This window comes from Podarcis muralis, chromosome 5, assembly GCF_964188315.1.
Source record: "Podarcis muralis chromosome 5, rPodMur119.hap1.1, whole genome shotgun sequence".
Taxonomy (NCBI): Eukaryota; Metazoa; Chordata; class Lepidosauria; order Squamata; family Lacertidae; genus Podarcis; species Podarcis muralis.
The window spans coordinates 80518203-80532098 of record NC_135659.1 but is presented as its reverse complement, the minus strand read 5'-3'; the positions used below and the strand labels follow the sequence as shown (position 1 = coordinate 80532098).

Sequence of the window (13896 nt, the reverse complement as noted above, 5' to 3'; positions counted from 1 at the left end):
AAAAAGGAAGCTTTTCCCCACTCCTCTGAACAAGCTACATTTTCAGGGTTCTCGGGGGACGCTATGACTGTTAAAGTGGTATAATGGTTCTTTCAAAGGTATAGATGATTTGCTTTCTGAAACTCCATGGCAATGGATGTTATTTAAAGAAAGAGTAGCTGCGATCTTGCAAGCATCTTGTCTTCCAATACAGCACTGCTTTGGACGTACCAAACTCCACCTTGCATGAGAAATTCTCTCAGTGAGCAAGCAGGGGGACTGACTCAAAGAGTTAAGGGGGAAAGGGGCTTGTGAGTCGGTTACTTTCTCTGTCTCCTGCCTGCCTCACCTTCCCTGAGAATTTTTCAGTGTGAAGTACCATCTTGTGCTCTGGGGAGCAAATGCAACGTTGAACACACAAATCAGAAGCACCTGAACACTCCTTCAACATTTATGTATATTTAACTTTGCACAACTGCCACCTTTGACACTCTCAGAAATCAGACTCCAATTCTTATAACAGAGGGTTTGCTCAGACAAATAACCATTCCATCATGAGAAGAGAGAGTTGTGGTTTGTTTTTTTTCTATACTAGCCTCCTAGAGCCAATGCTGTGTTGTCTAAGGACATCTCAGCCACAAACTAATGCAAACTGCTCTGTCTAGCTGGCTAAACTAAGCATATTTTTAGCACTGCAATTGCTGGTTTGCCATGGGGCAATACACACTTTCCCTAGTCAGGGTCTATTCTGTAATCAAATTGCAAACAGAATTTGGATCCTTTCACCAAACAGATTTCAAGCTTTTGGTTTGCTTGAAGTATACTTAAAAAGACGAATCCTTAAAAAACAGCCTTAAAAATATGAAGGCTGTAACTGCTAAGATCTCAGACTGCAATCCTATATACATCCTATATACCTGAGAGCAAGTCCCAATGAACTCAGTAGGACTTACTGTAGACAGTCAGTCCCAAATGCCTTCCAGAATCCCAAGGGCATCATTTGCCCTCCCATATTTTTATAAAGTAGGACATAGTATTGTCCCGTTTTCTGCAAGGAGACACCGGACCCATTTACTCAGATCAATAATGTTTACATAATATATGCCATTCACATGCTGTTACTTAAATTTATGCAATTCACATGGCTTTGGTTCTTTGGGTTGTAGAATTCTTGTTTTTTGAACTGCAGCAGGCCAAGAAACCCAAAATTACTGTTCTCTTACGTGGGATGGGAAGTAAAGAGGTACAAATGTTCAGGTGGTTAGGTAGAAGTTTTCCCTCCCTGCCTCATGGTGCTAAAAATCAAGGTCATCCAGTACAACTGATTGGCAGCAGATTTGGAGCAGACAATAAGAAGTACACTTTCACACGGAAGGCAGTTAATTTGCGGAACTCGATGCCGCAAGACGTGGTAATGTCCTCTAGCTTATGAAGTCTATCAATGGCTGTGGCTTCCAGCTTCAGAGTCAATACACAACTGAATCCTACTTGGTGGGAGCAGCCACAGGAGAGAGTTATTGTCTTCATGTCTCGCTTGCAGGCTTCCCAGAGGCATGTGATTGGCCACTGTGGAAAAAGGGATGCTGAGATGGATGGACCAATGGTCTGATCCACCAGGGCTTTACTTCTGCCCTCCCTGCTTGCAATGGTGTGTCTTCTAATATGAAACAAGCCCTTGCTTGCCTCGTGGTGAGGAATTGACAGCACATATGCTAATCCTCAGGTGCTTTTGGGTGGTCTGTAGCCTCTTGTTAGAATCACAAGAGGCCCAGATTTCTGGCTGCAGCATTGCAAAAGTTATGGCAACGTGGGATCATGAAACAAGAAGGCCCAGTAGATTGTGGTTTCCACGATCTGGTGATGCCTAGTCCCTTTTCATTCCTCCTGACGGACGAGTGGTTTTTCGTAATTGGGTCTAGCCATTACTGAACAAGTATATCTCAGAGGCAAGTGCCACATGCTCATGTGACGCGGCTTCTCTTTCACCACAGCATGTATGAAAACAAGAACCGCATGCAGCTGAGATGAGTGCATTAGCTGCAGCTCATGATGTGCTTCCAGGTGGTCCCCACTCAGTGGAAACCTATGGGTCTCGAATGGGCGAAACTTTGTAGAAAACAGAGAACAAAAAAGATTGGCTTCTTTTCTGAATGAGCAAAAAGTGATGGTGGCTGTTCAGAAGGAGTCAGGCTGACACTTCTTTAATGCTTTCCCCCTTTTACTTTCATCCCTAATAAATAAGACTGCTGGCAGAGCCTGTATTATTTATTATTGTCACTGCTTTTTTCTGGGGGGAGGGGGACGCAGGGGTACGGATACCCCTAAACAGTTTGTGAATCTAAGTTTGGCTTCATTGAGGGGCAGTATTTCAATATGGGTAGGAAATTGAGAGTACGCCTAAACATTTTTTTTAGAAAGAAGGCACTGATTATTGTCACACAGTGCTCAGCTATTTCAGATGCTGTGATAATGATGAAGATGATGGGGAGGGAGGCAGGGGGAAATAATAGGAGATACTGATCTGCATCTATTTAGCTCTTGCTATGTGGGCTCAAAGCTAGTTTGATACATGGCCCTTGGCTCTGCAGGTAATTTAGCTTCACCAATTTATTAATGTTATGCTGCTGATGATTTGGGTTTCCCTGCTGCAACTTGAGTGTTGCTTTTGTATTATTGGGTCTTGATCACATGAAGGAGCCAGCTTATTTCCACCCCAAACTAACTAATGAATAACCAATAAAACAGGAAGCCCCAGGAGGCACAGGTAGCAAAGGCTTCATTCCTGAAATTTAGCAATACAGACACACAAAATTGTGACCATAACCCTCCTTTCACTGCCAAATAACCAGGGAGGAAAAACGTAAAGAAGACAGATTCAAATACTAAAAATATAATTTTACCTGCAATTATGCGCAATCCTATACAGACTTACCCAGGAGTTCAGTTCTACTGAACTCACTGGGGCTTACGTCTGAGTAGACCTGAACAGGACTGCGCTGTAACAAAACTTTGGTTATAGAAGGACAAATGTTTCCAAAATGGGTAGATAAAAAAGGACATATAAATTGAAATGAAACCAATACCTACCTCGAGGTCATTAAAAAACAGGTGCGTATCTGCAAGGTTGAAGATCATTTCTTCCATCATAAGGCCTATCCGGACGGATGTGGTGGTGTCCTGTTAGAAAGGAAAAGCTGTCAACCATTTTAATATCTTTGAATTTTGGGATTAAATTTTGAGAAAACATACGATACTGAAACTCTTCACTGGGAAAAACAAACAAAAAAGTAAGAACTTGCACCAGAATTAGGATATGTAATGCTATTCCCTCCTCTGTTCCTGTCTATCTTAACTTTATATATATAAAAGGATACCCCCACATCGCTCTCTCTCTCCTATAAACCATGGCAGCACAATACAGATTTCTATAAGCCTTGCCCTAATTTTTTGCAGATTTCTGTGGAGGCATGTAATTGAATGGTGAGGTTAATCAAACAAATCCGTCTGGGAGAACCTACAAAGCAGCAAAATGCACAGACAAGAGTGAATTTCTGTCAATCTTTGCGGCAAATAGTGTTGACAACGCTTGATGTATATACGCATGAACCTAAATTATTATACATTCTTGATGTAGCTGTTAATTAAAGAAGAATGGCTGCGGTTCCATCCACATGGGTAACTTATGGGGGGCTGAATTGAAGGAAAAGGATAACTTGATAACTTCTGATAACTTGATTGCATTTGAACATGAAAGCTAAGGGCCATCATCATTTCTTTTACTCAAAAGGTTTTTGTTTCAATATTTTCCCTCCTGAAAACCTTTGTGGCTATAACAAAAGCCAACAATAAACAGAACAGCACAGAGATTACAGAAACAGGAACTGGCTACTCAAAACGTTCTAAATCCATTTCCCCACTATATGTTACTGGATTGCATCTACCTTTTCTTATATATTTGAGTACAGGCCCCTGCCTCTTTCCAAGGGCTGCATGTGCAGATCACATGGGTAAAGATTTCACCAGGTATGGTCCATGAGTGCAGCCAGACAGGGGAGTAATTGTTTGTCCAAACAGTGTTACATGAGCCTACAGTGATGTAAAAGTACAAGTATGGGAAATTTCTTGTAGATGCTGTTAGTTTTAGCACAATGGGCTCACATCTTCTCCTTTGTCGACACTCACTCAATATCACCCTCTCCCATCTTTCTGGCATGTCCCACCTTCCTTTTTAAAAATAATTTTCATTTTTCATTTTAAAAAAACCAACCACAACACAATAGCCTTTATTTATTTATTTGTTCACTTGAGATAACCAAATTTACATACTGTTTGACAGTACTAATACTTTTCTTTTCCAAGCGGTTTATGTGATCCTGCCAACCTAGCAGTTCAAAAAGCACGCAAAAGTGCAAGTAGATAAATAGGTACCACTCTGGTGGGAAGGTAAACGGCGTTTCCGTGCGCTGCTCTGGTTTGCCAGAAGCGGCTTAGTCCTGCTGGCCACATGACCCGGAAGCTGTATGCCGGCTCCCTCGGCCAATAAAGCGAGAACTGCTTTCGAACTACTAGGTTGGCAGGGACATTAAGGTGTCCCTAATGACGGTATGAAAATAAGCAGGTGGTGGCACATTTCATGTTTTAGACCTCATGAATGTCCACAAAAGAACAGGAAAGCCGGTCAAGAGGTTAAGGATTATTCGTTAGCATTTCTCCCACCATGTTTACAAACTTCTTTCCATGGTCTTGAGGGCTAGCAACATTTTTATTTAAAGAAAAGCTGGGCTTGCTAAATCGCTTTCAACTATGGAGCAAATCCTACAAGGAAAGTCCACATTCTTCTTCAGACTAAGGAAACAACTCACCAAAAAAAAAGTTTTCTTACTTCTCCCCTATTAAACCCAAGACTTCATATCATTACATCTATTGTTAGTTTGCCTTTTAAGCTTCTTTTTCATTACCTTCATACCGGACCTGCACTGGGGAGCTTTTTATTTTAATTTCCTTTTGCTTTTCCAGCTATTCTTTGGTCCCAACACACCATTTCTTTATAATTTATTACATCACCACAGGCACTTCTATCAAAATGTTCTTGTAAATTTGTTTTAAGTCGTCTCTATTGAATTTAGTTTGATTTTCTTTCATAACCTTTCTCAGACTGAATAAATATATTTACATGGGAATTTTCCTATATCAAGTGTAAGAGGGAGGAGGACGTTCTGTAATTCGTAATTAGTGGCTTAAATTAAAACTCAATATATGCATGCCAATCAAAACTTGATCACCCAGGTGCAGGATTGGGGCAACAGTGTGTGTGTGTGTGTGTGTGTGTGTGTGTGTGTGTGTGTAAGTGCAGAATCCCAACACACTGAAGACTCCACCAAGCAAGCTAAACTTGGCTTAGCATCCATGTTTGGTCTCATCTTTCTGACAGGGCTATGGGGCAGGGTCATAGCTCAGTGGTAGAGCATCTGCTCTGCATCCAGAAGGTCCTGGGTTCAATCCCCCATATGTGCAGGTACAGCTGGAAGAGAACCTTGTCTGAAACCCTAGAGAACCAGTGCTAATCAGTGAAGGCAGTGCTTAGCTAGTGTCCAGGCTGTGGAGAGCAACTCTGATGAGGAATGGTGGGGGCCTCCCCATCCCCATCCCCATCCCCCTGCTCCTGACCAGGATCCTGAAGCTGCCCAGAAGCAGTGGAGCAGTATAGATTTGGAGCAGTGGTTTGCAGAGGGACATAGTTCAGAAGTCAACAGCTGGACAGAAATGAGTGGGGAACTGCTAGGAGAAGAAGAAAAGGGAGGGAGAGAATTAGCAGACTCCCTTTCGCTGGAAAGTGTCCAACCGATCAGTCTAAGATCATGGAGAGCAGATAAGGTAGCTACACAGAAGGTCCAATGGTTGCGAGATCAGGTTGCCAGACAAAGGAAGTGACAGGGGTGGCTCGGGGGGAAGTGGGTGGAAACCTTAACTGGTAGCACCTTTCCTCCGAGAATAGAGTCTTTGTTCTTTCGCTGTGAACATCAAAAATATATTTAACTGGTAAGAGACTATTTTCGCTTTGTTCTGCTTATCCATGGCCAAAGGGAGGGAGGACGCCATTTCTCCGAAGCCTGACAGCTAGGTGGACCAACTTCTCAGAATAAGGCAGCTTTTTTTATGACAGATTGGGCCATCTTTTTCTCACTGCTGCAACTGAGAGCCAAACAAAATGTTCCAATAAAAATACACATCTTGTCTCATAAGCATTTATGTTTAACTCCATCCTCCCTTCTGTAATGGCTAGTAGAGCTTAACATCTTTCTGCTGCTTGGTGTTTTCCCCACCCTCTGACGATGGCAGTCAATGATGTGGAGTGGGGACTGGGAAATCCACACGATGTCAGTAGTTGGCTAAGTTCCACTAGCCGCTTTAGAGGTGGCACATTTATCGAACACTGAATATTTGGCCCTGATTGGTCAGGCCAACTGTGGGAACAAAGCATTGCATCAACTCTTGAAAGCATTCCAGTGCATGTTCTGACGGCAAAACAGTACATAACCCAAGGTAGGGTGAAGCAGGATGAAACCTAAGTGGATATGTGCTAGAACACCCATAAGTTAAATACTGTGGCTGCTACCACCAATTATGTAACATGTTGTGCAACCTCTGGTGTATTCATTACCATAACATTCCCCATTATTATTCTCATTTTCCAGAGGAAGGATGTAAGATGAAGATGATGCTACACCGGTATGGTAAATCATTCAGCTCAGATAAGGGAAGCAAGCATGCAAATCCCTTTTCAGCTCTGAAGCTCACAAGATCTTGGGCAAGTGGCACTTAATCTCAGCCTAGTCTATAACTTAGGGTTGCCGTAATGTTGAAATGCCACTCAAGATCTTCTTGGAAGGGAAGTATATAAATATTATTGCCCAAGGCCACCCAATGGACCCCCAGGGACCTGAACCAGGGTCTCTCCCAGATCAACGCCCGGTTCTCTATCCCTGCTATCTCCAACCTCATGCCCTCCAGATGCATTGAGCTAAATTTCTCATCATTCCAAAATAGCTAGGATGTACCTGGTTAGGGAAGGCTGTTCCTTCCTATCATTCCTCAGTAGCTTTATAAACACCAATGTGAAATGCAAACGTCAAGAAATGGCGACTATGTGAATCAGCTTGTGGAGGGAAAGAAACAGGCAGAATTACTTCTCTCTAGCTGACAGGCTCACAGGTATGGCACTGTTGTGTATTGAAGTTATCACCCTGGCCACCAGGAGTATCGTGTAGATAGTTTTCACTCAGGTCCATGTCAGTTATTTTAGGCGGGAAACCCTGGGTTGTTGTTGCTACAATGTTGACAGCCGGCTGCCTATAAAAGCAGGCCGACTGAGCTGTTTGCTGTTCAGTTCTGTTCCAGCTTACAAATAAAGAGGTGCTTTGGAGAAATTGCTGTGTTGTCTGCTATGTCTACCCACTATTTAACAGGCACCACCACCCAGCTTATCATCCTAAAGTGTGTTTTTTTAATCCCTCTTCCATGTCTTCACATCTAAACCCAATAGGTATTGGGGAAAGGAAAACACTCTTCTGTTGATTTTCACTGTCCCATTTCCATTGGCTTCTAAAGTTTCTATATCAAGCAACTGCTTTCTGTATTGAATAGTTTAGTGAAGAACCCCACCCTTCCCTTGTCTACCATGAAACCGCTGCATCTTGCAATGGATTATGGGAAGACTATTGCCTTCATGCCCTGCTTGTGGGCTTCCTAGCGGCAGTTATTTGGTCACTGAAGGGAAAAGGATGCTGGACTTGACGCATCATCAAAATGATCCTGCAGGCCTCTTCTGTGTATTCTAGGCTTCTCTGAGTCTAGGGTGGATCCTAGAGCAACACTCAGCACCTTCCTATGGTTACACTTTGCTAACGGCAATTGGCTTTTCAAAAAAATATTGTTATTACTGGTCTTCTAACTGGGGAGCCCCAGATAAACACGTCCCTGCAACACTGTTAGAAAAATCACTGCTCCAACCCAACCTTCTAATTTATCTGTGTGCTCCTTTTCAACAACTGAATGCACAAACCTGCCATATTCCAAGCCTTATCACTAGTCCATCTAGCTCAGTATTGTCTACTTTGACTGGCAGTGACTCTCCAGGGCCTCAAACACAGACTTTTCCTAGTTATGCAGCTCAAGAGCCTTTTAACTGAAAAAATAAATAAATCTGAAATCAAGCCAACCTTGGTTAAAGCAAAGCAACTACTCTACCTCTGAGCCACAGCCTCTCCCAACTGACAGTTGAGATGGAGTTGCTCCAATATCCAGCAAGCACATTGCAAATCTGTCTCAAATGCTAATCTTTGGATGGGTGTGCAGGCCATGTTTGTGGGAGGAACAGAATTAGCAGGCTTCTGCCCAACTAAAAGCACTAGGCGTGCCAATATTTTGGCACTGGTTATTACTCTTATTCAGGAGTGGGCCAATATTTTTTTGGAATCCAGCTACCATCATCTCCAGCCATTGGACATGTTAGCTAGGCCTGGTGGGAATGAAGAGTCCAGCAACATATAGAGGGCACCATATTGGCAGCTGCTATTCTTATTAGTTTGAGGCACTTGCATTCACAGGTTTCTTTTTACATTTCGACTTCTGTAAAGTGTTGTGTACATGTGTGCATACACAATGCTAGCTTGAATGCCAATATCTCTCAGGTTCCCCTGGCTTTTATCGTAGGGGAGAAGGACATCGGCTGTACCACAGGGTGGTTGTAGCCATACACTTTCCTCAAACAAAGAAAGAGGAAATTTCTTATGTCTGTCTCTGTGAAATAAGTGCCTGTGTGTGAACTGAAGAACATGTGTTCTTCAGTTCAGAAGAACATGTGAACTGAAGAACGCATGTGTTTTGTACAGTGGTACCTCGGGTTAAGAACTTAATTCGTTCCAGAGGTCCGTTCTCATCCTGAGGCAAAGTTCTTAACCTGAGGTACTATTTCTGGGTTAGCGGAGTCTGTAACCTGAAGCGTCTGTAACCTGAAGTGTCTGTAACCCGAGGTACCAACATGAATTTGTCAGGTTGCATATTTCACATTGCTGGACTTTAATGTGCAATTATTTATATGGGGAGAGCTTGAGTGTGAAGCTTCAGGGGTAGATGCCCCTGTATTTCCGAAAATACAGAGTTCAGCCTCTGATGCCATGGCTTTTAGTTTACTTTCATTAAAAAAACAAAACATTTGCTATACTTGTTTTTGAAGTGTGAACTAAGCCACATATTGCTTTTTTTTAAAAAAACCACCTGCAGCTACTCCTGATCCACTTGGCAGGTCCTCTGCATTCAGTTCCCCTCATCTCCTGTAGCTGTTGCTGAAAATGTAAGGGAAGTTGGAGACCGACTTATCTTTGGCAATCTCTCAAGCGCAAGTCACTCTTTCTTACTTCAGTTTCTGGTTCCAAATTACTCAAAGTCCCAGACTTATGTCTTAACTGGTAAACTGTTAAGACTTGCATGCCATTAGTGAAAGGGCAGAGAATGAGTGGCCTTCCATTTTACCTATGTGCCAATTCAACTGACATTCCAAGTGTTTGCGTAATGTGTTTCTACATCTCTATCTACATTTTGCTTTTTCAAAAACAAGGAGCACACTGCACAAAATCTCTTCCCTCCCCATACACAAACTCCTCTTTTATAGAAACTATCAGACTTCCTAAGCTCCTGCCAAGTACTTGCTTATGCAGTGAACAAATAATGACTTTTCCACCAGGAAGAAAGCATTAATTAAGTGTATTTGTCAGACTTCTATTCTAAAGGGAAGGGGGGGGGGTTATCTTTTGGAGGTGTCAGCCAGAGGTGAAAGGCAGATTAGTATGCAATTGAGGGCCTTCCAAGTTAAATCTCATCTTTGCGGTTAGCAGTTAATAATGAAGTTGTCAGTAAAGAAAGAGTTTAATGGTTTTAATTTGGTTTAATTACTTGGAAATGCTTGGAAATGGGACTAGTTTGTTTGCTTGTATTAACTAGAAAAAAAAGAAGCAGAGCTTGTGAAAAGAGGGAGGGAGAAAAGGCTGAGCCACATGCCTGAACGAGGGCAAGTTATAATCTATTCTTTGGTTGCTGAGTTTCATGCCTTGCTGAGAAAGAATACACATATAAATTAACATGGCTTAGTAGTTAAGCAAGCAGCAGAGGGGAACATTTCCCCCCAACTCCGGAACTCCATTATAACTTTCCTCAAAACCTATTGCTTCATTCTTCTCTTATTTTATTTTTTAAAATCACCTTAGGTAATAATTTGTGTTAATATAAAACCAAAAACTTGGGTCGCTTTACACAGCTTTTCTCATAAGCATTCACTAATACTTTCCCATAACTCCATTAATGGCTACTAGAGGTTCAAATATAGTCAGATCTGACTGCCCAGGCTGCTTGTCCAGCTGGTGACTGTCAGTGGGCAACCTTAAGGTCCCTTCTCTCTCTTCTTATGGTCCTTTGTTGTTCAGCTGGACTTGACAGTCCTTCAAATAGTGGGTGCTTTCAAACAGAGGGCTATCCTCTGTAAAATAGGACATTTGGCCATCCTGTGAGCTGGGGACTGGACATGGCACAAGAAAGAGGAGAGGTGCAAATCAGAAACTCTATGGGGTGATGGGCACCTGGGCTGAGCATTTAGAAGATTCCAGTTAGTGCAGATGTAACAGCTTTTCTAACATCAGTGGTTTGCACTCCCTCCAGTCATGTCAAGCCATGAGAACTTCGGCACACTCAAACTTCCCCTTGTTTTTTCTCTTTAAACACAATCCAAAGCTGCTGAAAACACAACACTAGCTGCCTTGCACAGCTCCACTAACAAACGATATAGTGGCACGTCTAAAACAGTCTTAAGATTGCCTACAATGACTGAATGCTTTTATTATTTAACCTAAAAGGGCACTGAACACAAGATTCAGCCTCTAGTAGGTTAAGCAAAATATTTCCTACTTCCTCAGAAAATCCTTCCCAAATTGTATTCATCTTGAGTTAATCCACCATCTACTGAGCGAATTACAGCGTATTTGTTTTGAAAATCTATTTCATAGAATTCTAAAGGGCTGTGTTTTCCTTAGGAAGGGCTTATTCTGCCTTTTCTCCACTTTCCCCTCTTTTCCCCCTTCTTGCTTTTTAAAGAGGGATGCCTGCTAAAAGGCCACGGCGGGTTTTTAATATCCCAAGGTGCCCAGCCCATATGAGTAACAAAATGTAAATAAACACAGCTGAACCAGGAAGAAGATGGAAGGTTTTCTCATTATAGAAATAAAATAAACAGATGTCCTTAAGCACTTTGGCTTATGTTTGTCAAAGGAATGGAGAACTCTTAGATGTCTGAACAGCAGCAGCAACGGTACATACTTATTAGGCCAATTCTCAAACAAAGCAAAGAATACATGCCATTCTGAATTAGCTAATAGAGCTCAAGGGGAAAGTCTACGTATCTGAGTTGAACCCTCACAATACAGATTTTCACAAACCAACAACAACAAAAAATCTTTGCAAAGCAAGTAGATTTGAACTTCTTCAACTAATTTTGCAGTGCTAGAAAATAAAACAAGTTCTCCTTTCTTTCTTTCTTTCTTTCTTTCTTTCTTTCTTTCTTTCTTTCTTTCTGACAGTGCAGAGAATGATAAAAAGCATCATCGGGCTAGCCAGCAGAACCATGAATCAACATGATTCCATTTCAAAGAAGATACTAATTCTAAGGGAAATTAATGTGACTACTGCAACCATACGATAAACTAAAGTTCTATTCTGATAGAAGTTCCCCCCTTGAAATAATTAATACACAATTGAACTCTGTTCTGTTCAAGCTTGAAAATACCATAAGAAGACCTGAAGTTAGGAGAGCGTTTAGGAGATTTGTTGCTCATAATAGCCCTATTCAGACCTTCTTCATATATAGTAAGGGGGCTGTGCTAGCTGACTTCTCTCCCTTTATCCTGTCCCTGTTGCATGACTACCCTCCATGTGCTGGACAATCAGGGATCTAAATCATGTGCGGAGTCCCCATGCATACAGCAAAACTTTCCACTACATATCTTTGCTCCTCAGTGTGTGGAGGGTGGCAGAGCAGGCGATGGGGAAATGAAAGAGAGGGCCGAGCTAGTTAGCAAGAGAAGGATCATGCCTCAATAGGGCTAATGTAAACTCTGTTCTTACCTACATATAAAAAGGTAAAGGGACCCCTGACCGTTAGGTCCAGTGGTGGACGACTCTGACGTTGTGGCGCTCATCTCGCTTTTTTGGTCGAGGCAGCCAGCGTACAGCTTCAAAGTCATGTGGCCAGCATGACTAAGCTGCTTCTGGCGAACCAGAGCAGCGCACGGAAATGCCATTTACCTTCCCGCCAGAGCGGTACCTATTTATCTACTTGCACTTTGTGCTTTTGAACTGCTAGGTTGGCAGGAGCAGGGACCGAGCAACGGGAGCTCACCCCATCGCGGGGATTCGAACTGCCAACCTTCTGATCGGCAAGCCCTAGGCTCTGTGGTTTAACCCTACATATAGCTGGTGTGCTAAAGGATAGGGCCTGCACATCCTGCCCTTTGCTTATGCTCACTGCATGTAATGCATATGCGATAAAACATGATAAACTGTTGATTTTCATCCCTGTAATTTTGCTGGGTATCAGGTGCATTGGACTACACTTGTGCAAACAACTTACACACTGTATCTATTAGGTGTAAGTGAGCCAACTCCATTAAGCAAGCAGACAATTCCATGGGACCACCACAAGCTGAATAAGCCAAAGTTGAATAAGTCAAAAAGAGCAGATTCAACCTTTCCATGCATTAGCGGATGCACTGAAGTCATTCCTGCTTTCTGCATGGACTGAGTATGCTTGGAACTAGTGCACAAAACCTAGCGGGCCAAGATTAGCACACTGGTCAGAGGTTCCCCACCCCTGCTGCCCATCTTAGGTGAATAAACAGCTTCTGTACTGAGCTCTGCCCCTGGATCTAACACATAATCACTGCGCCTTGCCTAGTTCCATTATGGGTTCTACCCACTCAGACCCTGCCCAGGGTCTGCAGTATTGGCAAGATCACTTAACCTAGACTTACCAACCTGGTGCCCTCCAGATATTTTGGACTGCAAGACCCATCAGCCACAAATAGCATGGTAAATGGTTAAGGATGATGTTTTATAGTCCAAAACAGGCTTAGGCAAAGTCGGCCCTCCAGATGTTTTGGGACTACAACTCCCATCATCCCTAGCTAACAGGACCAGTGGTCAGGGATTATGGAAGTTGTAGTCCCAAAACATCTGGAGGGCCGACTTTGCCTATGCCTGGTCCAAAACATGTAGATGTTTCCAGGTTGGGAAAGACTAACTGAACCAATAGTCTGCAGGTGAATACAGCAACTGAGTTCTAATTTTGTGCTTTTATCTTGTAAACCACTGAGATGAAGGGTGGCATAGACATTTAATAATAATAAAATAATAATTACTATTTTCATGGCCTTTGGTTACTTTGTGAATGTGTCGCTCCCCCCCCCCCCAATTCTCAACACAGCGTTGACATGCGTTGTGACTGTGGATCACCTGAAATGAAATACCTGAAATTTGAGTTGAGCTGCAAAGTTCAGAATGGCTGAACAAACTAATGTGAATACAGAGTTTGGCTTCAGAATGTGTATGAAGGCAATTAAACAGGCATCCCCAGGCTTCAAAGTTATTATCCAAATCTGGTAGGGTGATCTACCTCCCTTAAATGGAAGCAGTGAGGTTTGGCCCCATTGTGTCTCCTCTTCTGCTGACACTCCTTCACCTTCTTAGCAATAAAGGGCATTAGCATGATGTAATTTCATGTTTTTAGCCCACCTGTTTTTACCCGAAAGCCATAACAGGAAGAAAAGAAAAAAAAGCTGGAACTGCTCACCTCAGTTGTACAGAGATTTGGTTCTA

At 42.6% G+C, this 13896-nt stretch overlaps 1 protein-coding gene across 4 annotated transcripts in view; it reads right to left on the bottom strand.

Moving 5' to 3' along the window:
- EYA2 (EYA transcriptional coactivator and phosphatase 2) overlaps positions 1-13896 on the bottom strand; it is a 124386-nt gene that overhangs the window by 17917 nt on the left and 92573 nt on the right. For all 4 annotated transcript variants that reach the window (XM_028735102.2, XM_028735104.2, XM_028735101.2 and 1 more), the window contains exon 10: positions 3067-3156. In XM_028735102.2, coding sequence (XP_028590935.2) covers positions 3067-3156 — 90 coding nt within the window. The remainder of the gene's footprint in view (positions 1-3066; positions 3157-13896) is intronic.